This window comes from Haliaeetus leucocephalus, unplaced genomic scaffold (assembly GCF_000737465.1).
Source record: "Haliaeetus leucocephalus isolate CR32 unplaced genomic scaffold, Haliaeetus_leucocephalus-4.0 Scaffold906, whole genome shotgun sequence".
Taxonomy (NCBI): Eukaryota; Metazoa; Chordata; class Aves; order Accipitriformes; family Accipitridae; genus Haliaeetus; species Haliaeetus leucocephalus.
In genome coordinates, this window is record NW_010973342.1 from 2,627,110 (window position 1) to 2,653,817 (window position 26,708).

The following is a 26,708-nucleotide window of genomic DNA, read 5'->3' on the forward strand; positions in this document are numbered from 1 at the left end:
CTGCTCAGGGAAGTGGTGGAGTCACCATCCCTGGAGGTATATAAAGACATGTGGGTGGCGTTTAAGGACATGGTTTAGTGGTGGACTTGGAAGTGTTAGGTTAACGGTTGCACTCAATGATCCTAAGGGTCTTTTCCAACCTAAATGATTCTGTGATTCTATGTCCAGAAGACTCTTCTGTTCTGGTCACTCATGATCAAACTAGAACATGAACCTTTCAGCAGGTGCATGGGAGAAATACTGATATAGCTCACTAGAATTAAACTATAGCTCAGAATGAAACTGATGGAACCTTTCTTATATGCAATAGAGTGAAATGAAACCTTGGAGGAATATGATTACAATTTCAAAGGATATCTGAGGCACAGCTACTGAGGTGAGAAAAAAAAGCTACTTAAACACAAGGACAAAGGCTGGCAATGAACACTGAGATGGTGGAACAGCCTTTCAAACTGAACTAGTGGGTTAAAGAAACCTAAATGCTAGTAAATAGATTTTGGTAAGTTTCTGAAAGGGTTAGTATTTTATAATTGCCTGCATAGTAAGAGTGACTGCACTGAATAATCAAACAGGCCCCTTTAGTTGTTCATTACAGAAGAATTGTTGAGATCTGTTCAAACTGAAACTATCAGCCAGCTCTGAATGAAAAAACTGAATTTTTGTGGAGTTTATTTTGTGGCTTTTAAAAATTTTCTGCAAGGAAAAAGCTCCAAGGCTAATACTATCTTAAGATTATCTTTTAAGAAGAACAGAGAATAACAACTGCTTTTCAGTGTAAGAAGAAAGAGCAAGATGAAATAAAAATTCATTAAGTACCCATCTGGCACATGAGCCCCTTGCTTTTTGTCATGGCATTAGTCCCACTGCTCATTTTAGAACCTTTAAGACTGGCACTCTTTTGGTTGTTTTTCAAAGAATGATTAATGTAATTGGTGATATATCACCTCAAAAATCCTTTTGATTTCAGGATAATTTTTTTCTTCTCGAAGGACTCTGTCTCCTTTCAGCATTTTCTAATAAATATCTAAAAGTATACCTGACAGGCAGCCAGATAAAGGGAGGCTGTCAAATCACTTCTCCACAATAGGAAACCCATTTATATGAAACACTCCTACAGGGTGACTGTGTACATTGCAGGAAAGGGTTGGAGGAAGATGACCTATCCTTTTGATTTATGTCTACAGGGGTTCTGGCATCTTGCTGGACACTTGTTGCGGTTAAGTAATTATTAAATTGTCCATATTCCAAGCAAAACAAAACGTATACTCAATTTTACTGTGAAAATCATGCAAAATAGCTGTGTGCTGTTTGTATTTGATTTCATTGGATTGCACAGTGCACTGAAATCACCAACTGTCAGATGTAATATGACAACCAAATGCTGGGAGGCTAGAAGTATTCTGTCACTGTCATGCCGTGGATAATTTATGCCAGTAATCCTCAGGCGCCTCTGAGCAGCGGGACACACGGATGTTATCCTACTGCCTCAGTGGAAAATGTACTTCAAGGCAGCTTGGTGATACTGCAATGATGGGATCCCAGGTGTTAAACCACCAGCAGCACTTTGAGGCATGCACAGAGCATTGGCTGTTATTCCTCCAAACCCATCATCTAGCACTGCTTCTTGCCTCTCAAGAGCAGGGAAATACCCTAAAAGTATCTGGAGAAAGCAGGCTAAAAGACACAAGCCTTCGCAGTAAGCAGATTCAAGAGGGGAGAACCTGTATGACTCTATTTCAAACACGGTGATCTCCTCCTCTGCTGCTGACCCAGGCAAAGCTTCCCTAGCTGCTAGCACTGTATTCATGCTAGCAAGCACATACAAATGCACCCGGGCAAGCGGTGTTTCAGTTCTGCAGCAGGACTCCGAGCTGCCCTTAAGCTCACATCCTTTATCTGCAACTTTTACTTTGCTGGCCGTCTGAAGGAGCTGTATGCACAGGCTAAAGCAAGAGAGGATTTGTGCTTTCTAAGCCTGATAGACAGTCCGCTAGACCAGATGTAGGCAAGGGAATGTATACAGAAAAAGAGAATTACTAAAAGACTGCATGCTTAGCGATTCGCTTCATTCAAGTATATGCAAGGTCCAACTTTGTCCCTCAATTTTAAGACCTGTTCCAAAGCCCACTGAGTCCAGGAAAACTCTCTGGGCTTTAATGTGTTTTAATAACTGGAGACTTCATTTAAACTAAAACATTTAAACAGTATGTCTCTAAATAAAATGAATTTTATGCTCTTTGTTCATGGCCTGATGAACAACAAAACTGATACAAGATTTGGCCTGAGCAAATATGCAGGTCTATTTACAGATTTACAAAGGAAACCTTGCATAGCACCTGCCCACACATAATTCTGGCCCCTGGCACTACTTTAAGGAGTATTGAATTCCTTCCCACCCACACATCTTTACATAAGTAAAAGCTTAAACATCAATTCAGACTAAACATTTTTGAATGCAGAATCCCCTGAGTGCCATAAAAAGAAACAGTGGTGTAAATGAAACTTTAATTTCCATCACACTCAATAACCGATGTGCTAAAAACATAGCTTTTAAAACAGTGCATAGTTTATTTAAAGTTATTGATTCCCACTTCCAGTAAATTCCTATGTTCCAGCAGCACACTGTGTTTCCACTGGAGGCTGAGACCACCACTAGAAGTTATTCAGCAAGTGGCAAAAAGTTTCTGTCCCGAACGGCTGGCAAACAGAAGTGCCATACAACATGACTTCCAACTTGCCATGTGAAAAAGGGCAACCTGGAGCAGAATTTCCTAGCTTCTGGTGGGCCCCAGGGATTTCTTCCACTGGACTATGAAAAGTGGCTAGGGAAGTTAGCTCAGTATTTGTGTCACTGAGCAATGTAATTATGTACAGGTTTTACAGAGATTGGCATCATCAGCTACAAATTTTTAGGATGCCATTGATTCAGGGTAGGTTGAAAATCACCGTGCAGGAGCATGAATGGAAGGGAAAATTAGATCTTGGCCACTGTCGCTGATGTCCAGCCTGGTGTAAAAAGAAAGATAATATGATAGTCTCTGATTGTATCTAGTAATAATGAGGGGCTAACAAAGAGGCATCTAATACAGAAGGTTTCCAAAAAACAGCTAATGATCAATCCCATTAGTTCAACATGACTTCAGGAGAAGTTTTTAAACAGTCAGACTGGGGTCTGAGCTTGCCCCAGTGCTCAAAGGTCAAAGAGCTGATGGTTTTGTCCTTCCCTTCTGACTCCACCTGGTCTTTTGCAGGACAGCAGCAGTCTGTCATCTTTTTCACAAATTACGAAGTGCTACCATCTTAAAATAGCACCACTTGTAACCTGTAATAGGATAATGCAAGACAACGAGAGGCTTGGGACATTTCCCGGCTGATCTCAGAGTGACACCGACACCAGAAAGGGACGTGAAAACCACCACTGCCTGACAGCAGCAACAGAATTGCAGAAAAACTGTCAAAAATCAGCTCCCGTCACTGTGGAAAAACCAGCTCAGCTTGGTGACTTCACCGAGATGAAAGTGTCTGCAGCGTTACAGGCAGGTCAGAGGGGAGGGCCACGTTCAAACTGCACTTTGCCAGGCTCAACATGGCAAGACCGTGCTCCAGACCAGCCAGCTCTAACTGTGTCAACTTCCACAGTAATTCCCACTGTATCTCAGAGAAATATTTTTGTTACACAAAAACCAAACTGAACTACTGCAAAAAACAATGTTGACCTCCTGGACCTAATTCATACTTCACACCATTTCACTCACTGCAGCTGTACCAACTTTAAGGGAATTTACACATTAGTGTATGAGAAAGGAGAAGTAGGTCAGTTGTCTTTAGAAAAACAACTCGAATCTTCAGAGCCAATTTATTAAACTGAACCTACATAAATATGAAAGAACGAGGATCTCAACTGGCCTCAGTTTATGAAACTAGCACCTGAAGTCTACATTTCAAAGGCATGTGCATTTTGCATAATCTTCCTGCCTCTCATCAACCCCTTCCCTTGTAATTTATGCTATATGCATCTTGAATTAAAGAAAAATAATCATTTTCAGGCACTGTTAACCATGAAATGGATTCTTCAGGTTTCACTGCATATTAATAAGACCGCTTTTGCATCCATTCAAATCTATACATAATTATTTTACAGCATCCTTTTAGTTGAATTTTGCTACAGTAAATATAACAACTCTGGATATGAATGTTCCTAGCATAAACATTCCCTTCCGATAATGATTTCAGCATATCTCATTACATTAGGTAGAATTAAAATTGGGGGGAAAAAAATCTTGCTCAGGTCACAAACCAAAAGCTGGCAGTGCTTAGGGAGAAACTACGATTAAGGTATCGTACATAATACATGTTTGTTGGGTTTTTTTTACTTTGTTCTGCAGTACATAGCATTATTCAGCATTACTCACCATCAAATAAAGGTTATTACGAAAGGCTGGCCAAGAGTTTGATCTGACAAATTAGTTCTTATCTTAGCCACTAGTAAGATGCTAGTGGCTTATATATCTCTTAGAACTGGGCATAAATGTGGTAGCAGAGTAACACGCTAAAATGAAGCAGAACATCAGTTGCCCAGTTGTTCTCGCCCTGTAAGCTGCATCTGTACTTCTTGCTTCAGCCAATGAACATGGGTGTCCATGGATTGTCCTTAGCACCATGCACAGAATTTTCCACAAATGAATAAAAAGATGGATAATTTATCAATATTAGGGCTAAGACCATGTTCACCTTTCAAAATGCTAAACCATGATTTGCTTACGCTTCTTTAAAAGAAATACTGAAAATGTTTCCTTCAAATCTACTGTAAAGTCAGTAACAGAGAAACATTGAAACTTGTTTATAGTTTATTCTATAACAAGACAGCTGCTCCCAACTGGAGGAATTGAATTACAGATCTCAATCACTACCTTTGCTATAAACACTTTCAAGAACATGCACTTCTACTTGTTCTGCAGGGAATTTCCTACCCAGAGACTGAGCACAGAAGGGCACTAAAGACTTTATAAAAAAAGGAAGTATTCTTCCTTCATTTTTCAGCTATCAAGAGGCAGCCTTCTTGTGAGGCTTGCTCCAGGAAAAGCAGATCATTAAAATTGTAAGAAACTGGCTGGGACCTGTGGGCTTGGCCAGGCCAACGTCCAACACAATGCAGGTCAACCTTTGACATTAAGATTAAGTTGCTCAGGCGTTTGCCACTTGAATTTTGAAAATCACTAAAGACTGTGATTGCACAGCCTTTGCAAGTGATCTGTTCCTGGGCTTATTTCACCATAGGGATTTTTTTGCCCTCTCTTCTGCAAGTTGAACCCAATTCCTTCAACCAGAGCGGAGGTGAGAGGAATAATCATTTCCCTGGACCTGCAAGCTCCTTCCCCCTGTAACCACTTCTGTCAGCGCTTATCACAAATATATTCTCTCTTATATATATTTATAGATTTAAATTAACACTTACCAGCCACTGCTGAGGTATTTCTGGCAGAGGCATTTGAGGAGGTGCCGGCAAACTGTTGGCGACTTCTTGCTTCTGTACATGTTCTTTTATTTCAAAACCTGTGGAAGAGCAACAGACATCACTTAACACTTTGGTAGATGCAAACGGGACATTTTTTCCACATGTGGACACCATGTCTGACTGTCACAGCAAAATCTGGCCCACAGGGCTGCTCACAGCCTACCTCCCAAGCGCGGTTACTGAGGCAGGACTGGAAGAATGCTGGGAATTCAGGAATTTAATCAAGCAGAACAAACACATACTTACTCTATATGATAATGACATATATGCTATTTGGATCAACAAATACCAGACATAGAAAAAAATTTACAGGAAATCATTCTGAACTGCCTATCCATCTGGAACTGAAAGACTTAAACAGCTAAAATTCAAACATGTTGCCAGGCATCTACCATACAGATAAAACCACTTACAGGGGGAGGATACCACACTTGTGAACATCTCAGTGGCACCGTACAGTGAATAAAACACGCTCTGCCTGTGGGCAGTATGTGGCTGGCTGCCTTTTACCAGCAAAGACGAGCAACAGTTGTTCCCACGGCACATTTTGGATGGGCAAGGCCATCGTGCAGAAACGAGTCCAAAACCACCTTTCACGCCAAAAGAGTGGGGAAGAGGGCAGCAGAAGAGACCCTGCCCACCTCCCTTCCCGGCAGCAACGGTGACAGCTATTTGGCCAAGCCCACAGCACCCGCGTTCCCTGGGCTCCCTGCCGCCACCACCATCCCCGATCACGGAGCCGTGGCACGACTCTGCACAAGTCCTGGGAGGTGCAGGATGCTGCGACACTCCAACCTGGAGCACGCTGCTGCTGCGGGGACGTTGCCCTAACCAACTCACCACGAACGGAACCGCGCACTGAGCGTGTATTCCCACCACTTCCTTCTTCCTCTCTTGTTTTTTTAAATAGTCCCATAGTTTTACAGGTGCATTTGAAAAGGGAAAAGGAGCAGAATGTAAAAGCTGCTTTGAGGGTCCTTTGTGTCACTACAGCATCTCCCTCCCAGGGGAAAAGAGGAGTGACCCACTCGTTCTGAGTTTTTGTCACAATAATTTAAATCACACTTGAACTCACTTCACAGGAACATGATATCGTTTATTTTTCTAAATATCAAAAGGGAGATTATGGTGCATCTCCTCAATGTTCTGGCAAAAATTCAGTCAATGGATTGTACCCTGCTTACCCCTAGACTGAATTTAGCTTCTAGTGTTTAGTTTAGTTTTTAAAATATATATTTACACAGTCAAATGGATGTCTTTTGGTCAAGATCATATAATTGTCAAAAATGTAATCAATGATGAAATGTTTCTTGTCATAATACCCCAGTCCCACTGGCTGTGAAGTCATGGATTGAAAAACAACACTGATAAAATAAACTGGCTGGGAGGGCCACAGATTCTTCTTTCTTCCTACAAATCAAGTGGGGGATTAGTCTTGGGAAACATTCCAGTTGTTGGGGTTTTTTTCACAGTTATACACTTTCACTTGTTCCTCTTTATGTAGGATGAATCCACATTATCACTGCTATCCATATCCAAGTCTCCCATGCTTTCTGTAACAACCAGAAGTCAACTATGAAGGGCTTTTTACTGAAAAAAAAAAAAAAAAAAAAAAAGTATAACAAGTGAATGCTATTGACTCTGTAAAACTAGTTTTTCCCCAGTTTTAAACTATGGGTATTTAAGCAAGAACCTGCTCTAAAATTTATTTTCTTCTACCATTTTACACAGCAAAGGGAGTATTATAGGTTTACGGCATCAGGTCCCTTTAAGGAAAACAGGCAATGTGGACAGTCATATTAAATGACTAAATCCAGCAACAGTTCTTACTCCAAAATAAACTATTTGTGTCTTTGTTTTTTAGAAGAAAGTCTGAGTTTCAGAAGGAAATGCCAAGTGTTTTCTTCAGACCTACAATCCATTGGGCATGCCAAAGCTGAGGAAGAAAAATAAAGTTTATAGTTTTGCCAGCTATTCAGAGTAACCACTGGTCTGGAACGTGGGGCAGGTCAAGGCCAGGCAGCTATGACCTGAAGAACACATCTGCCCAGCCCAGTTCTCTCTGCCTGACAGATATTAAATGAAGAAAACAGTGTGTATTTGGGAGATGGAACAAAACAAGGCAAAAGATTTCTAAAGAATTCCCCAAGTAAGAACTTAGTGAGTTTAAAGTGTTTTACTAAAAGCCAACCAGCCCATTATAATAATTTCCACACCTTTACAAAGAAAACCATAATTGTCCATTTCCAGATGTTATAAAGAACCCAGCCAGTTCCCAGTTGCCCAGATCCTTCATCGCCATTCCCCATTGATCTTAAATGGCTTGCTCCAGCATTCAAAATATCCTGTTGGATTCACACAGTTGATTTTTGCAAATGTATATAAAGAGTGTGAACTCAGCATAGTACTGAGGCCTCTTAAACTGTGCCAGCGACCCAAGAGCTCTCGTGGAGTTATGTGGGTGGAGTAAAACAACATTTTGAAAAACAGACTCCAAATGACAGTTCAGCTTAGTTACAGAGTACTGTGGGCTTATGCATCTTTTATTGCTTTTACTTTTAATGAAGAGATGAATAGTTTCAAAGGGATGGGAGTACTGAATGTTATAACTGATAAAAAAAGCAGCAGGGTCAGCTCCAGTAGAGAACATGACTCCCCGGGTAGTTTCACACACACTTGAAGCCAGTGCCGGATGGCAGAGCTCCCAGGGAGGCAGCTCCTCTCCTTCCCTGCCTTGGTCCTGTCCCTCTACCAGCCTCTCCTTTGTGCCAGCGGAAGCATGTGTGTGGCCTCAGGTTGAACCAGACCGGGGAAGTGACACTGGTTAGGACTAAACCAGCAAAAAAACCCCAAATAGTTCCTGTGCTAGCAGAAAGGAAGATGCATTACACGATGAGCAGGAATGAGTAGCCCGGGGAGAGAAACTGGATGCTTTTTTTAAAGGCCATGCTGGCTTAAACTCTATTTAAACTGCAGTTCCATAAACTAGAGTTTATAGACATATAAAGCATAGTCCTATGACCTCTTGCTTAACTGAACCATGGGATTTCCTTGAATTAATTCTTGTTTGAATGAGAGCATATCTTTTAGCAAAATATTCCATCTTGATAAAATGCCAGCAATGGCATGCAGTCCTTATGAAGTTCTTCCATTAGTTCATAGCTTCGATGCTCAAAACATGTGCGTTATTTCCACTTTGAAACAAACATTCAGCCATTGCATTTACTGTTGTATAAGTCTAAGAGGTCATTCTCGGTCCTTCCTTTTCTACATTAAGATTAATTATGACACCTCATTCTGGATAATTTGAAGACATATTTCCAGATCCCTTAATCACTTTTACAACTTTTCTTTGAAATGCCTAAATTTTACTTCCTTGAATGTAGGCGCTACAAGTGGGTAAAATGTTCCAGTAACAACTGCACTGAGCGAAGCCCTACCGCTTAATATATGGATCTCGTGCTAATGGATGGATCCTGTAATAGGATGTAATGGATCTTGTTACAGATCCCGTAATAGGCTTTAAAGCCTAAATGGGAGGTGCTGAAAGGTAGAAAGCTATGGTCCTTGGGTCTTTTTATCCTTGGCACATCAAGAGTCATAAATTAAAGACGCCTAGGAAGGTGCTCCGGTATGGAGAAATTGATATCCATATGGTTAAAATCTCTCACCTGTCAAAACCAAGGTGGAGGGTGATGATTTTGAACTGTCTGTTGGAAACAGGTCTTTGCCTGTGCTAACTCCCAAATCATGCCTAGGAACTGATGGAAGAGATGAGTCAGCTCAGGCCAAACCCATGCCAAGGACCGCTCCATAATAATTGAGTTCTAGGGTCCAGAAACATACCCAGCACTGTTTAAGTTACTAGTAGAGCTGTAGCTTTTGTGTCCTGAAACACTATCCACAATCCAGAAGGAAAGGATATGACAACCCTTCCCTGTGTTTGCAAAGTTGGCAACAGAACGTAACCTGACTTCTTGAGAAAGTCAAACGTTTTTCTTAATAAATCTAGCTGAAAAGATTACAAGAACATGCAGTGTCAGATCAGCACTGCTGAGGTTATTTTGAACTCCTGTAAAATACAGCTGTTTCTAAATATATCAAATTGCAGGTTCTCACCTACAGATTTTGGTTTTAGTAAGTTTGGAGTATTTTGATCGGCTTTTGGAGCATGAAGCCTCCTTCCAAAATATGTGAAATTGGTAACTGCCTCCTTCTGTCAGCAGTAGAGTAAAAATAGCAATGGGTCTTTAAGAATGTCAAAATGGAAAGAAGACAATCATTATTTTCAAGTTGATCTTGGACTTGAATCCTGTGGCAAAAATGATTTCTTTACTGAAGGGGGGGAAGCACTGCATCAAACAAGACCATATTTTTTAGCACTGGAGAAGAAACAAATCATGAGAAATGCCGCTGCTCACAATGTGGCATTTTTCTTCAACACACTGGTATTTTTCAAAAATCTAAACACTGAGGGTTTACACTGACAGTACTTCTGTCAAATGCGGGAGTGACAGAGGTCTTATAGCCCAGATGCCACTTCACACAGAAAGGTGCTGTAAGAAAATATAAGAGTACTGTTAGAAAAAATAGTGAGGAATATTCTTCGTATAAGCTCTGTGGAAAGGTTGCTGTACACAGTGAATCATTTATATTGCATTCAGTTCCATAATCTTGATGGAGACAAAAGTGATTGTGCAATCAAAATGGCGTTAGATAAGAAGAAAAGTGGAAAGTGAATATAACTTTTAATTGCAAAATGCAAACCAAACATGCTGATAGCCATTTCCTAGCTCTGGCTCAGCACTCCTGTACCAGCCGTGCACCAGAGTCCACCTCAGTATCAAGCCTTTTGATGGATGTGGGTCATTTGACAGAGATGCAGCATGCAGCACCCACGCAACTATAAAACGGTGCTGTGGCCAGCACTCCCTGATACAGTATTACTTTTCCATTAAAACTCATAAATAGCATTGCTGCCACAAATAAAATGAAGTAACCACTCTCCCAGCAGAAGAGAAAACATTCTATCTAGCACGTAATTTTGTGGCTGGATTCACCCACGTGCACCCAAGATACTTCCAGTATGCCTTTCGCTATATTTTACTGCTGAACATGAAGGAGAGCATTCAGGAAAGTTACACGTTGGTTTCACCCTGTCTTTCTGTCTTCCTTCAATTTAGGGCTTGTCTTTAGCTCTTAAAGCCATTTCACTCAGCACAGACTTATTCTGTGCGTTCTGCAAGTGAGAAAACCCACCCCTGACACTGACCTTTTGATGACTGTATCCTCAGGAGAATGTTAGTTATTACTGCCTTCTTCTCCCTGACAGTGGAAGTTAGATATTCATGGTCCAGAAGTTCAAGAAACAGGCGCAGCTCAACTATTAACTCTTCCATGGCTGAAAGACAAAAAAACAGAAAAAAATTAAAGTTTGGTAAAGCTTCTAGACACTTTGATATTTTCATTGATCTTTAGGGAAAGTCTCTCTCTTTCCCTCATCTTATTTCTTCTGTTTGCTGGGGTAAAAAATCACAGGTATTCCTTTTGTACAGTGATTGTCTTTCTTAAAATTTCCAAAGACAAGCTCCCAACTTGTCGTGTAATTTCTTATTTACTCGCCAGATTCCTGATGATGCACTTCATATTTCATCCTATTTCTATTTTTCCAGATCTCAAGGCTTTCCAATTCACTCTAGAAAAAATGACACTCCTTTTCTGTATTCCCAATGCTTCACAATTTTTTATCAACAAACTTTATAAGCACATTTCCACTTTTTACCTTTCAAATTACCTCTGAAGTCTTGCATTGTCTTAATACCTGCAGAAGCTCAGACCATACATACAAACACATTTGTTACAGCCTGATCATATGACACCTATTCAGCAGGTTTATGAGAAGCCCATGGTATTGAACCTCATTTTCATGCTTCAATTTTCTCATAATTCTGAGATTCTCTGGTTCCTTCGCTTAAGTGAACTCACTATGTTTAGTTTTGGTTTCATCTTGGATAGAATAGTTCACATTTTCATACTTTCTGCATCTAATGACATTATCCTCATTAAAAGACGAGGAGAAACATCCATTTCATTTCAGGGCCACACCTAGGATTAATCTCAGCCCTATCCTCGTTCCAAAATGTCTCTATTTAAATTTTTCTCTACTTAATCACATTTGTTTTTATAGTATTTTCATGGCCTAACAGGGCGACCGCTGCTAAGCCTCTTCAGACCTCTAAAAAGTACATTCTTTGCTGCTTAATCCCTTACCAGCTCTTCCCTACTCCTAAAATCTTTTCTGAGACAGTCATTTACCCAAGTGAACCTGGAATCCCTTTTTTCCATTTCTGAGAATGTGTCTGGATGTTTAAACAACCCTTGGTCAAGATGCATTTGTTTTATCCTACACTTGAAAACTGCACCACGCAGGGAAACGTGCAGATGTCAGCTACACCCCTACAAGGTGTTGGGGTGCAGGTTCTCCCATTTATTTGCAGACTGTACCTGCAAGTAGGCTCAGGCTGCTCTGGCAAACCTGACATACTCCTAGCAGGCACAGAAGACATGCCAGTCTACAATACCAAGGCACGATAACGTCTTAACAAAGAAATCCCTGAAGAAGTACGCTTTGGCAAATATTTTCTGAAAGACACCATTAATTTGCACGTATACATTCATCCTGCCCAAGTTTTTTCTTGGTGAATACGTTCTTCTATTCAACTGTCCAGTAGTACTGCCATTATGTAAACTGTCCACACTTTCAGGAAATATGTTTCTCAAAGATTTTTACAATATACAGGCAGAAAGAGGGTATCCAAAATGACAGCAAAACTGTCTACATCACTTCACAATGTAGCTCAAGAAAAACATCCCATGACTACAAGTCATTTTTTTTGCCATCACACTTGTAGCCATCTAAGCCGTCTAGAAGTCCATCAGAAATCCAAAGTATTTCACAACAACCCTATTACTTCCAGTGTTGTTCACATTATGGAACAACAACATATACCTACAGCATACAGCTTTCTGAAGTGAAAAGGTATACGTTCAGATTTGCGAAGCGGTAAGTGATCACAAGACTCAAGGAGGAAAAAAGAAAGAGGACCTATGACCTAAAAAAAATAGTAATACCCAAATAATCAGCTCTTTGTTGTTCTTTTTTTTAAATGGTACACTTTAGAAATAAGATGTATATTCCATTAAGAGTATAGTGGTTTCTTGCTTTGAAGTATGCTTTGAATATAAGCTGTATTACCACTGTTGTTATGAGCTTTATTTTAGTTGCGAAATATATGAATCTTTTATATTTACTTATTTATTATAATACATGCATTTCAAAAGCTATCATTACCATAGAATCTAGGCAGTCACTGTGAAATCTAATCCGTATACAGTACAAGAAATGTGTATTTTTCAAGTAGTTCTACAGCCATAGAAATTACTGTCAGTAATTTCACATATTACTGCACTAAAATTTCTTTGCAATGGGATGTTTTCTGGATTCTTTAAGGCAAAGGACTGCAAATAGTCTGAAAGGGAGCTCCCCCTTCTCCTCTTCACCAGCGAATACGGTGTGCCATTTCTTTGCTGAGAACCTTCACTTCTGGGAAGGAAGAGGGAAAAGGGTGAAAGCATCAGATACCATTGATGTGCACGGTGTGCATATCTACTTTCAGTTATTAAAAATTCTAAGATCCTTGTACTCAGGAGCTTCTAATCTAACATAAACAGATAGATTGTAAAATGAGAAATGAAAACAGAGCAAGCGGGAGTCATGAAGCAAAGAGCCAGGGAAGCAAGAGAAGAGGAGATAGGAAACTGCTGCCGGAGAGACTCCTGGGAGCTGGCATCAGCCCAAATCTCTCCTGAGGCCTCATGCCATAAATGTGTGGCCTTCCTCTATGTCTTTGGAGGAAATCTGCATTGCAGTCACTGGTGACCGCAGTCCATTGACCTACGATGACCAAGCCACCTAAGTTACTGGAAGCAGTTTAACTGCCCCCAGCAGAGGATTTAAAAAAAAGCCTTGGTTAGGACCAACAGAAGATGACACAATGAAGCCGACACCAGTAAGACAATGCTTAAAAAATCTCAAAACCACTGCCTTAGTAACACATTCACCGTAACCGTGTTTACATTTGGCCTGGTGTCCAGCACTGTGGTTCAAATATCTAATAGTCCATCATAAAGGAATACAGAGCGTGAGAAGACTTTCGTCCTGCCTTTGCAAACTTAAAGGTATATGACACTGACTTCAAGCAAGCAGTTGTAAATGCTAGTTTAAAATTTTAGTATGACAACAGAATAAAATTGTTAGCAGCTGTTGTAAAATGCTAGGCATGAAGACTTCAGACATTGCTTCTCTTATTTTTCTACCAGGATTAAACTGGCGTTGTATTTTCTTTTGTGGGAGTTAATAGCATCACAAACATCAAAATGTAAAGGAAGGAAGTTCTGAATTTCACTTTATATATATGCAGTGATGTCAAACATCCAAAAAGAAAGAAGGGAAATACTGTTCCCAGCTAGTAAGAAACACTCTTTCCACCTATCTTAAAAGTGCACATTGCTTTTTTAATACTTTTGCTGCTTAAGCAGAGAACAGAAATACTGCCATGGAATGCATTTGAAGTATTTAAAATAAGGAACCAGAAACTCTTTTTTCTAAGATGGCAACAAATAAACTTGTATGTACTCAGGAAAAAACAAGTTTGCCTGTTGTCAATCATTGGCTTATTTTCTGGATTAAAGAATCTTCTTTTCTCTTTCCTAGAAATGTAATGATGTGCTCACAAAAGTAATGGATCTGAATAATAGAAAATCCACATAACGCATATTTTCAGTAAGCAATCATTACTTCAGAAATGGAGACTAAAAATGAGAGGGTGATGCAAGTCTCAAAGAAAAACATACTCCTCCAGTGAGAGATTACCCTTGGAAATCTGACATCACCACAAAATAAGAATAATAATCAGAAGGCTCTCAAAAAGGGGCCAATTTATTTGACAGTTTTGGCTGTATTCTCATTGCCAAAGGAATTACTTCTAAGTGGCAGGTGGTGAAAGGCAGGGTGGAGCCCAGGGATGGTAATCACAACAGTAAGCAGATTTTAGCTCCACTGAGGAGCAAAATCACATTCCATATTAAATGATGAGAAGTCCATTCTATGCTCAATAGGAATTATAGGCCCCTAATGGGCTGCTGCAATTGCCATGTACAAATAAAAAAACAATGATACATCCAGAAGGGTTTCCAAGACTGGCTCTCAAGAGTTTTAAAGTTTTTCAAATGACAGCACATAAAAACTATATACACAAGCCAGCCACGGAATACACCAAGGTAAAAATAATCAGAGGAAGGCAATTACATCATACTGTAGTTTTTGTTCCAAACCAGAACTAAAACCAACTGGGATTGAAAGAGTATGATGATGCAATTATTCCAAATCTACATTTATGGGTACTAGCCTATAACCATTTTTTAAAGAATATAAAGTTTTCACCTCCAATTGATTTAAAAAAAATCATACAAGCAGTACTATATCACATACATTATTTCAAGGTTGCTTAAACCAGAAGACAGGGATGAGCTCATGAAAAGAATGGTCAGACTGTTTTTTGGTCACTCACAGCAACTACAGTATCTCTTAACCTTGCCATACCACAGATGACCCAAGAGTGTTTTCCAGTTGACTAATATATGCTGAAGGACTTAAAGAAAAAAACCCCACCAAATCCAGGAAGGATGACAAGTATTCTTATTGATTATTGTCTTGTCCATACAATACAAACCCCACACAAAGTAAATGCACTTCCATGCTTGCGTGTCTGTTATAAATGCACGTATATAAATATGCCAGTATACAAATCTATCATAGAAATATGAATTAAAATTGAACTTCAAATTTTTAGAAGATCCTCTTGATTCGTTCCTTGCGCATTGCTGAATCTAATTTCTCTGGTCTTAAATCTTCTATTCTCTGCTTAGTTTGTCATTTATAGATGTTAAAGGCCAGAACAGACCATGTCAATGAGATCCACTAGAAGAAATCGCCTGATCCGACTTTCTGTACAATACAGGCCAGAGACTTTCATCTAGCTACTCCTCTGTTAGTGGAGAGACTTGTATTTACCTAAAGCACACCTTCCAGGAAAGCCAAAAATCTATGTCAGCATTTTGAGCCCTACTTTCATGGGGGAGATCCCATTTAACTTCCTGAAACAAATTTGATTGGATTTATGGATAACATTGATGCCAATCTTCAACCTATATATGAAAATCAGGTATTGAGAATAGGTGTGCTTCAGTCCAACGTGCACACACACACACACACACACACAAAAGCACTATATTTAGTAACCACTAACAGATTTTCAAAGTGGGTGTCTCAGCGTTAACCTTGCCTTTACGGTCGTTCATTGCAAGGCTATATAAAAAGAAATACATACCTAATCCTATAATAGTATTTATTCTCTGAAAAATGTTCATGCTGCAGTTCTGTACTACATAAAGAAGATGTTCTCTAACTCGTACACCACATGGGCCAATTTCAATGCATCTGTGTTCTCACCTCTTAAAAATCTAAGCCTCCATATTCTGTTAGCAGTATGATACTTTGGGACTTCCTCCAGAAAAAAAGTTAAAGCTGGTGATGGCTGGCTGGCTGAATGATTAAAAATGATTCTCTTTCAAAATCTGATTAAAGCCTACTAAGATCCAATCTGTAAAAACTTCTTGAAACATACAGACTCTCCCACCCTGCCAAAAAAGCCTCGTTGGTATTTCAGTACACAAGCAACAGTGGAGAAACCAGACATATGATCTAGTTTTGAATCAAAACCAGAGTGTGAACTGCCTGTTTATACCCATTTCTATTGAAATAGTGTCATCATCCTTAGTTTTGGATGTCATCATTTGAATATTTTATTAAAAAGCTCACAACAGAATATTGCTGGGGAAACCATGTCTGTTTTTCATAAAGATAAAAATATCAGAAACACTGTGAAGAATATAGAGCCACAAGGAGACAAAAGTCTTCATGAAGAAAAACACAAAATCACTTTGACTCGCTTCCACTCAATCCTATAATGCAGTTACAAAAATCCAGTAATTAATGAAAAAGTTCCTTTCATGACTACATTGTCATTATCCACGAAAAGAATTTCACACAGAAATACACAAATTCTGGAAGCAGGCAGTGATAGCGTATTTAGCACTAGAAAAAATTTTTACTTTTTTCAATATGCTACCAGAAACTAGATGACATATTTGAAAACTGTATCAAAATCCTACCCACCAAGAACTGAAAAGGCATGGTGTTCGAAGAGCACAAAGTGAAAAGACAAGACTTTTCACTAGGAGAGTTTTCTCTTGGTTGCATCAACCCTTCTTTGCTGCCCTAATAATAATAGTGGACAAGGTGTGATGAACTCTACCTGTTAAGTATGCTAAAAACCTGCTCCAGAAAGTAGAGATGATCATCTTGGGGGTATGTGGCATTACAGGAAAGAATGGTAAAAGTGTATGAAAAAGGGCGAACCCTAAATAGTAGATGAAGCCCTAAAGATGAAGAATTAGCACGGAGCAAGTAAAACACATAAAAGGATTGTCATTGGAGTGTTTTAATGTAAAAAATAACAATATTTAAGCCTCTCTAAAAGCTCGTAACAGTCATCTTCTGTTTAAAATTTGGAGCTCGCCCTACTGTCACAAACTCTCTTTCCAGGCAGCTTGGGGCAAGAGAGGGAAAACACAGCTACTACAAACTCCTCCTGTCTCATGCATATTTATGATCAACCTCAATGAGTGTCAAGGGATCATTTCAGCCACAACCCACATGTATTCCTCTTTTTCTTTCTTCCCTCTGCTTCAGTTTTCAAGGAATTGGCTTTTACAAAATCAGCTTTCCAAAAAAGCTATCAGAGCTCCAATGCTGCTGTTGCAATAGTTGGGTGATAAAACAAGAGGTGGGAAAGCATTAAGGAATGTTTGGACAAGAAACAAGCTGCCAAAAATCTTACTCAATCAGCTACAGCCATGCAATGAGTGACAGCAATGCAGGAGTGTAAAACATTAGCATAAGGTAGATAGAGAAAGAGTTTATTTTTTAAAGTCCAGACCAGTGTTTAAGCACTGCCACAGACTTCGGAGAGGAATGCCTCCTTTTAAGCAAGTTCACAGACTCATAGAAAAAAAGAAGAAAGAAAAAAAGAAAAAATAAAAAAAGAAAGAAAAAAAGGAAGAAAAAAAAGAAAAAAGAGAAAAGATAAAAGAGATAAAAGAGAAAAAATAAAAAATAAGAAAAAAAAATTAAAAAGAAGAAAGAAAAAAGAGAAAAAAGAAAGAAGAAAGAAAAGAAAGAAGGAAGAAACAGAAGAACAAAGAAGGAAGAGAAGAAAAATAAAAACAGAAGAAATTAGTATTACAGGCATTTATTTTTATTTAAGTACTAATTATCTACATTGAACTCATAATAAGTTAGCCAAAAAAACCCCCAAACCCTCCTGATAACTAACTACAGAAACTTACAGTGGACTTTATCGAGTGGCTGAAGACTTTCTCTAAAAGTATATTTTCCACATGAGGCTTCTTTTGTTCCCCAAATAAATGTAACCTACCTTGTAAAGCAAATGAACATGGATCTCACTCCAACTGCTCGCCCAGGGGGCTGGGCAAGAGTCTCGCCCTCCCACCTCTGTGCTCACTGGGGCATTCAGGTTGAGTTTTCTTTTCAGACTCCCATTACCCTACTAGGGCAGAAAATAGGAATTTCTTGCATTTAACCAGCTCCAAATGTATCAGCTGACATCATCTCGTCAGGACAAGACATTCCAGGTCTTGCTCGCTGGCTCCTGCATTAACTCAGCTCCTCCGTTACTCCAAACCACAAAAGATAAGCAGCCACTCCAGAATTAATAAATGGGCTCCGATTTCACAAAAGAAAAGCAGTTCCCTCATGATGCAAAAAGGAGACAGAAAATCTGTGGTAGGAGGTGAAAGTCTGCCCCAGACCCCAAGTCCCAGGGGGAGACGGGGCTCAGTTAAGGCTGCGACACACAGAAGCAGATAACCTGCGGTAGTCAAAAGAAAGAGAAGGGTTGCAGTACACCTTGTGAGTTCTTCACTCGGGTCCTCAGCTGCACACAGATCCCTTTTAGGTTAGGATTTCTTTCAAAGTTATGAATAATTACATATCCAGCAGAAATGCGAGACAGTAAATTAATGAAGTTAATGGAATGGAGAAACAGAATAGCAAAACAATGACAAAGAAATACAAATATGGCAATGGTAGGAACTGCATATTATCATTTGGTATTTTGTGTATTCAGCAATACAATTTTTATTATACATGTCAAATACGAAACTTAAAAATTGTTCAAGAAGTCCTGCATCTGATCATGTCAGCCATATGTGCAATCCAAGAATAGTTTGCAGTCTGTGAATCTGGTGCTCTAGGCTTCTAGTTTGCAGCTAATTTAAAGCCAGAAATGAGATAATACTGCTTTTTCTAAGAACAGATCCAGAAGTCCTCACATTTATATGTGAAGATAGAAAAAAAATAAATTTTTTTTGTATCCTACGACACTTTTTTATACCACAGTTCTCACTGCTGGGTCCGTTATGCAATGAGTAACTTCTACCATACATTGCTTATTGTCTTATGCTCTTCCCAAGCAGAGAGGCATGTTCTGCTTTTTCTGTCAGGCTTTTGAAAATTTCTGTAAATAGATGTACACATTGATACAGATTTATGTTAAAAAAATAAGATCAAAGATACATACTTTACACTGATAAGAGTAGAATGGTGAGAGCTGAAATCTCTCTTCATGTGGAAAATACATCATTTCCCACCTTACACCAGTGCCCCAAGGAACTTCTGTCTCCTTTAGTGTCACCCCTTCTTCTTATTTTGGAGAATTTCATTATGTGAGAGGTAGATCATAGTCAACATGGAAATCTTATTTAAAAAAAAACAAACCTCTGTAGAGAATGCTCCACAAGGTATCAACAAATCCTTCATAGTAAAAAATACTTGAACTCTGTGAATATCATGTATCTATATATAGATACATAGATACATATATATCAGTTATTTAATATCTTGTGTGCTCTGTTCCTTATCCAGGGGGGGCTCTGGGCCTCTAGGGACTTCACATTCTTTTATGTGTTCCATGAAATGCAGAAATATTAGTTTTCTTAGGAGCTTTTCGATGGCATTCACCCTTGGATTGTCCAAGTGATCCACAAATGAAGTTTGATACAAAGCACAATTGCACTGGCAGTATCACCTCATTTTAGATAAGGAACGAAGATAAAGAAAGAGTAGAGATGGAAGGAGCTCCTGATTCTGGATGCTGTTTGAAATTAGCCAATCTTTCAAAGTGCTCGGAACCACGCAGAACTTGACTTCTGGAAGCCCAGCTCTCCTGGACACCAGCTGATCAGGAGAGTTCTGCACTTTTGCCAGGTGGCTCACAGGACCTTGATTTCCACGCTTAGGGAATGAGGAATATGTGGTCACTGTCAGCCTCCTGGGAAGTCAAGTCTAAGACGCTGGGCTCATCACGCAACTCTGAAGACAGATGATCCAGTGCTCTAAGGCAATGCTAGACTGCCAGAAAAACAAGAGTATCCTTTCTCTGCTGCAATTCTTTGCCTCATTCAAAAACCTGGAGGACACCTAAACAGGTGCCCTAAAGCCAACACCTTCTCCCACTATGCAAGTTGACTCACTCCCAGACCTCTGTTCTGAATAAGGATGTAAATGCAACTGAAATTCCATAAAATCCCACCATCATGATAAATATCACCATAAAACTTCTCAGTCAATTAGTATGTACCCTTAGACATATTTTCCAGGTCAGAAAGAAAGCGAGCTTTGCTACATCTCCAACACAGACTTTTAGAGACCAAGGGGAGAGAAGCAGTTGCAAATGTATGGGACCTTAAGGGAGAATACCTGCAATAAGCATCTTCTTTCATAACACTGGCCCTCCCACACAAGCACCCATCCAAAACAGCTTTTTACAGTCTGATGCTCAAAAAGGAACGTCTTAGACATGTTGTCCCAGGACGTTCATGGTTTTATGGAGAACTGAAAATCAACATGTTGAAACCAGTTCATAAACCAAGACACAGTCAAGATGATAACAGTAAATGAAGTGTTCACAAAGAAGCACATATAATGTAATAATAATGATAATGATAATAATAATAATACAGTATTTGGTATGTAGCCCCTTGCACTGTAATTGTGTGGTACCAGTGGAGAAATTTTTCTGTACCAGATCTGACACCAGTTTGCAGTGGAAAATAGAAAGCAGGGTTTGAGGCAGTGGGCAGGTAATGAAAATGAGGACCTACTGTTTGGTGACACACAGGTAGGGCTGGTGGCAGAGCCTATATGCTAAATCCATCAATGGGTGACAGGGAACAGCTCTCCTCCTAAGCTATGCCTTCAAAGCGCCTTCTCCAGCATGCACACACACAAGTTGTATCACTTTGCTGAACTTCTTTGGTGCACCATACACTTGGACCTGTCTCTGACACACATGATTTCTAACTATGAAATACATTCTCTATTGAAAACAGCAATATATGCATTGCAACAGTGGATTCAGCTAGCTGTAGGAAAGTTGTAATTCTAAAATGGGGAATTTCAATTCCCTTTACCTCGTGTAGCCCTCAAGTTAGTTCTCTGAAACACATCAATGTCTCTCTGATTTCTCCTCTTTCTGGTTCTCCTTCATGATTACTACGTCAACAGGAAAATTAAATAAACTTTTAGTTTTATAGTTTCTGACCAAAAGAAAGGTCAAGCTCAGCCACCCAGAGGCAAATTATTCCTTTCAGTTCCTTCACTCAGCCCACCTCTACAGCATGCAAAACAAGACTGACCAAAGGTTCCCTATGTAACTCTGGCAGTCGGTGCTGGGAGCCTGGATTTGCTCCAGGTGCCTCTGGGCTTGGACAGAGACTGCTCCAAAGGAGGGCCACAGCAAACGCACTAAGTAGAGGTAAAGGGTCAGCCAAGAGTGGAATTCGCACTTGCTAACGGAGCTCCACAGAGCAACCTTCAAGGTCCCTTTTTTGCCTCCATAACTGTGTTTATAAGTGAAGGTTATACTTTCTCTCTAAAAGCAGATAAAGTTAGCAAGTACCTCTTAGAAATCTGTGAAAATTTAAGTCCCAGAAACTACGTTATATTTCCTTAAAATAGGAGAATTAGAAGCCAAAAAAGTGCATTTTTTACATACTTGTTAGAAAAGAAGATGTGGTAAAGAATACACTAGTAATAAGCTGGTTCAATAAGTCAACAGAAATTTTGCCAGTTGAGCTAAGGACTCTGCTGGAATTCAAAATGCTATTTTGTCACAAAATCTCATACCGCTGCCTTTAAAAACATGCAGAAACTTCCTCATTTAAATATTCTGGCACAATGCTGGAGGTGCCTATGAGAGTTTTAAAGAAATGCAGCTGTATGCAGGTAAGGTTCACTGCCCTGGCAAAATACAGGCAGTTATTATCATGACAGGACCTGAAACCAAGCATGCTGCAGAGGAAGGATCACAAACGCTCTGGAACAATTTTCATGAATGGATTTCAACCCCACAAATCTGATGTAAGAAGTTGTCACCATGTCACCAACAGCCACCCAGTGAACCATATGAAATACACTTAGTGCAAAGCCAAGTATTTTCAATAACCAGAGTCCTGATACATGGTGGGGTTTGTCTCCAGCACTGATCAGGCTGAAAACAAGGTATCAGACCATTACATTTCAAAAGACTTGAGCATTTCACGGCATGGAAACCATCAACTCCTTCTTTAAAAATCAGTAAGTGATACATCATTTTAATTACTGACTGTATAGTGTGCCATAAGATGGACAGAAACACTGAAATTAGTGAAGATACTTCTTCGTGGTAGCCTTCAAAATGCACAGTCAGATCCCTGAAACATTAAATACTGGATACTGCACAAGCTTTGAAAGAAAACTCCATCTTTCTCATACTACCAACAGTTATTCTGAAGACTTATGATGAACTGGATCTGCAGAAAGATGAAGTGCAAGGCTGGACACTGAAGCGGACTACAGCGCTCTTAGTTCTGTTTGCTGTTTCTTTAGAGTACAAAATTCTAGCAGGAAACTTTGCCTGAAAAAAATGCAGATTCTGACAAATTTATTTAACTACTGTTTCTGGGTTTGGTTGTTTTTTTGGTTTTTTTAATATACAATCTACCTGAATACAAAACTTGGACTTAAAATTGAATTTCCTTCATCAAACAAAATAAACATTAATCTCAATTCTAAGGATACAGAATAAAATAAATAAATAAGCAAATTCCCCTCACAACAAAATAGAACAAAAAACCTTACTAAAAACTTTGGGTCCTTATCTGGTGTAGTTCTCATGGTTTCAGTGATGCTCAACTAATTCATTGCAACCTAGGATATACAGCTAATACTTGTATGTGACGGAGACTTAATTTTAATTATAGTTGTGCTTTGAATTTGAATCATGAAACCAGAAAACATATGTTTAACAAACAGTAATAAACTGCTGCTAACACCTTTCTTTCAGGCTGCTCCAGCCACCTTTCCTCTTCTATCTGAGCACCCTCACACCTCTGTGGAATACAGACTGTGTTAGACAGACTTACTTACAAAATCTCAGGGAAAATTTACCTCCATGGTTTTCACTCCCCTTGGCCGCTTTCTGTTTTCTGCACATTATCCAGTTTTTCTACATCTGCTTAGGCTGCCCCATATGTTTGGAACAGCCTTCCTTCTCCCTGCCAAGCAACCTCCCTCTCTCCCATGAAATCCCTCTTTCTTTCAGCAGTCCCTTCAACAATAATCCTCACATTCCCCCTCACCTAACAGTTGCGCCATGTCTCGTCATGCAGCTGGGTTTTTTATCTACCTTTAGGCCAGACCTTGCAAACATTTTCCCATGGTAAAAAAAGTCCCAATCCTTCTGATTGGTTTCACTAACCACAACAACAGGATGAGTTCAGAGAAAAAAAAATAATAAAAAAAATCCGTGTTTAGTTATTAACATCTAAAAGGCAGTAATTTCATTCCTGTGCAACAGGAGGCAAGTAGACAACCAGTCGGACGTCTGCTTCTCCTGCCAGCAGCGGGAGGATGCGGCGCTGAGGATGGGAGAACAGGGCAGCTGCTGGGATGTACCCTGGCACCAGCACCGGCACTGCCCGGCTGGCTGCGCCCGCTCCGTCCTCCCCCCTCACAGCCTGCCCTCTCCAACAGGGAGGTGATATTTTAAAAAAAAAAAAAATTATTTTTCCATACAAGAGTATTTCAGAGCTCTGAGGATGTATGTCCAAAATGTTACCATTACCAGAGGCTCTCGCTCACCCTCAGTGCGGGTGCATTTTTTGAGGTCAATAAGCTAATTTACCGTTTGTAAAATGTGCTGCCACAGAACTGAACAGCACAAGCAACACCAGCTTCTCACTGTTATGGCATCTAAAAACTTCCTGTCTGGCCATGGGAGAGAAAAAAATGCACTTTACACATACCCTCAGCGTGTTCTCCCCATGACTGCCCACTTGTGTCAGCTGATGGATACCATAAAGATAAAAATGGACCATTGGATCCAGAACAAAACCCTCTATTCAAATTACACAGCTACCTCCGAGCATACTTCAGCAATATCACTTAGGCAAAGAAGCCACATTTTACGACTAGGAGGATCACTGTGACTCCATTTTTCCTCACCAGACTTCTGTCACAGCTGAGGGAATATCCTGATCAACATGAGCTTCACCAAGGGTTGGGTGTGCCATCGATCTCATGCCTTGTATCACCGGATAAGGTCCTGGATGGCTTGTTTAACAATATTTGCCAAAAGGTGCTTCCCAGTTCTTCCTGTATTCCTGAGTAACAAAGAAGATGCGCTGCCAAATGTCCTCCCACTGAGATCTCAAAGGCAAAAACCCAGCACCCTCCCCCAAGAAAAAAAAAAAAGCAGCAAGGATTTCAGTTTATAGCAAGTTTGCATATTTTCCTGGGTTTATGTGCTTTGTTTTTCACAGAGTCATAGCCTAACTATGAAACCACAGACTGCTGCATCTGTTGGTCTCAGTTATTATCAAAAATGTGCTGACTCTGTATAAAAGTTAGCCCATTGCATCATAGCACAAACAACCCGTGTCACGCCTGTCGCCGTGCGCAGATGAGCCCGGTGCAGCATCCCTCCGCAGCCAGGCTGGGGAAGGACCAGCTGGTGCGGTTGGGCAGCGATCGGGCTCTGCCGGCTCAGCCCGGCACCAGCCACAGCTATTACACAAAGGTAAAAGCTATTGATGGCAAGCATTTGCATCCTTGCCTCATCTCACCATCTGCTTCTGCTGCTGCTCACTTGAAAATTAATACGGTCGTTGTTTGAATCAGAAGCTAATGCTACATCTGTCTTCCTTAGCATTACAGATAATTATTAGACTACGGATGCAACCCTTTTTGCAACTCAAATGGGGCGAGGGTGGCCTCTCATCTGACAGGATCTGTCCTTCGTCAAGAGAGACCAAAATGCTTCATTTGCAATTGCAGACCCTGAAACAAATCGGACTGAATCTGCCTCCTCCTAGTCTGTGTTCCCTTACTTTCCCTTCTTCTTCTTCTTCCCCTGTACGCTTTCCTCAGAGCTAAAAAGTAAATTAATAAAGTGTAAATCTCTTTCGATGAACATAAAAAGGTCTTTCACAAGCAAATCTATGGAAAACTCAGGGCTGGTCTTGCTTGTATAAATTACATCTCCTAGCCCAATTTCTAGGGGCTGTTCACCAATCATGGACATTAAGGAAACAACTAAAATTGCATTTTATCATCTCAATCATTTATTCTTAACAGTTTCCTATTTGCATCTGATTTGCACTGCATGAAGAAAAGCAGAAATAAGAGACGAATCAAGTATATACTGCCATAAAGTCCTTGAGGTTAGCATACTCATACAGATCTTAATTCTGTGGCCTTTGATCCAGAGAAAGTGTCAAAGAGATATTCCCTATATATAAACTGCAACATACTGGTTTTAGAGAAGGACTAATTTCACAGGCTTCAGGGGGAAAACTCTGAGACAGAAATCTCTTCTCTTCTTTCCCACGTAAGACATGCTGGAAACTGCTTATAAGAATATTATCAAACTGAATATTTTTAAAAGCCTCCTAGTAAAAATGATTTTACCCTACGTGTACTTTTCATCATTCAAGTTAGAAATTATTTACAATAAGAAAGTGAGCAGTCAAATCCACTTTGATAGTTTTTAGGGGAATTCTAAAGAAATGGATATATCTAAAAAAACCCAGAAAAACCCCTTCCCTCCTGTTCAAAGCAATTTGAAAATGCAGTGAAGAAACTTCTAAGAAGAAAGTTTGCAAGCATTTTTTTCATAAGCTATAGTTTGAGCACTGTGGTTATAGCGAGTAAGCTGCTAAAACTAAAAAAAAATATAAGAAAGGAAAAAATGCTCCATCATGTCCTAGTCCTTTCCAGTTCTCTCCCCCTATTTGCAGAGGCTCATGACATATATACACATTAGCAGTAAAATAATGCAAGATGACCTCCTTCACCTCCTAGCAGCAAGACAACAACAGACAATTGGGAAAAGGCAAAAAAGGCCAGCGGAAAAATGGAAACTAGTTAAATAAGCCTTTGTTTTGGGGCATTTGAGAATGGCAGAAAGGTGCTTCAAAAAGGCCAGGCTGTCCTGTGAATAGGAAGGAGCATGAGAAAAGAAACAAGAGAGAGATGGGTCATTTGGAGATCATAAACTTTAACAGTATTCCTTGAAGAAAAACAAAAACGTTTATCTCTGTTAAATAGTTTGTTTATAGGAAAGATGCAAACATGCACTTGTGGCAAAGAGGTTTTATTCTCTTCTATGCTGCTTTAATCTGTTTTGCCACGATTACACTTTTTTGCCCCCAATTTTTCTTAGGAGACATACAAAGAAAGGCAAAATCAGCTTACGCTTTCTTTTGATACCAGGTGGCAAACTGATGAAAACTGACTAATAGCCAAATCAAGAAACGAACTATGATGAAGGCATGGATTCTAAAAAAACTTTGCAATTTTTCAAGTGAGAGAAGCAGGAGAGCAAATATCATCGTGTAACTTTTAGGAAGTAATTTCCATTCTCAGGGCACTGTAGACCCATTAACTATTTCA

General features: G+C 39.7%; 1 protein-coding gene across 2 annotated transcripts in view; it reads right to left on the reverse strand.

The window, feature by feature from the left end:
* Positions 1-10,919, reverse strand: part of AFAP1 (actin filament associated protein 1) — a 64,241-nt gene extending 53,322 nt beyond the window's left edge. For both annotated transcript variants that reach the window (XM_010583499.1, XM_010583498.1), the window contains exons 1-2: positions 10,788-10,919; positions 5,456-5,553 (exon numbers count right to left, since the gene is read on the reverse strand). In XM_010583499.1, the coding sequence (XP_010581801.1) occupies positions 5,456-5,553; positions 10,788-10,914 (225 nt within the window). In that variant the 5' untranslated portion in view covers positions 10,915-10,919. The remainder of the gene's footprint in view (positions 1-5,455; positions 5,554-10,787) is intronic.
* Positions 10,920-26,708: the final 15,789 nt, after the last annotated feature.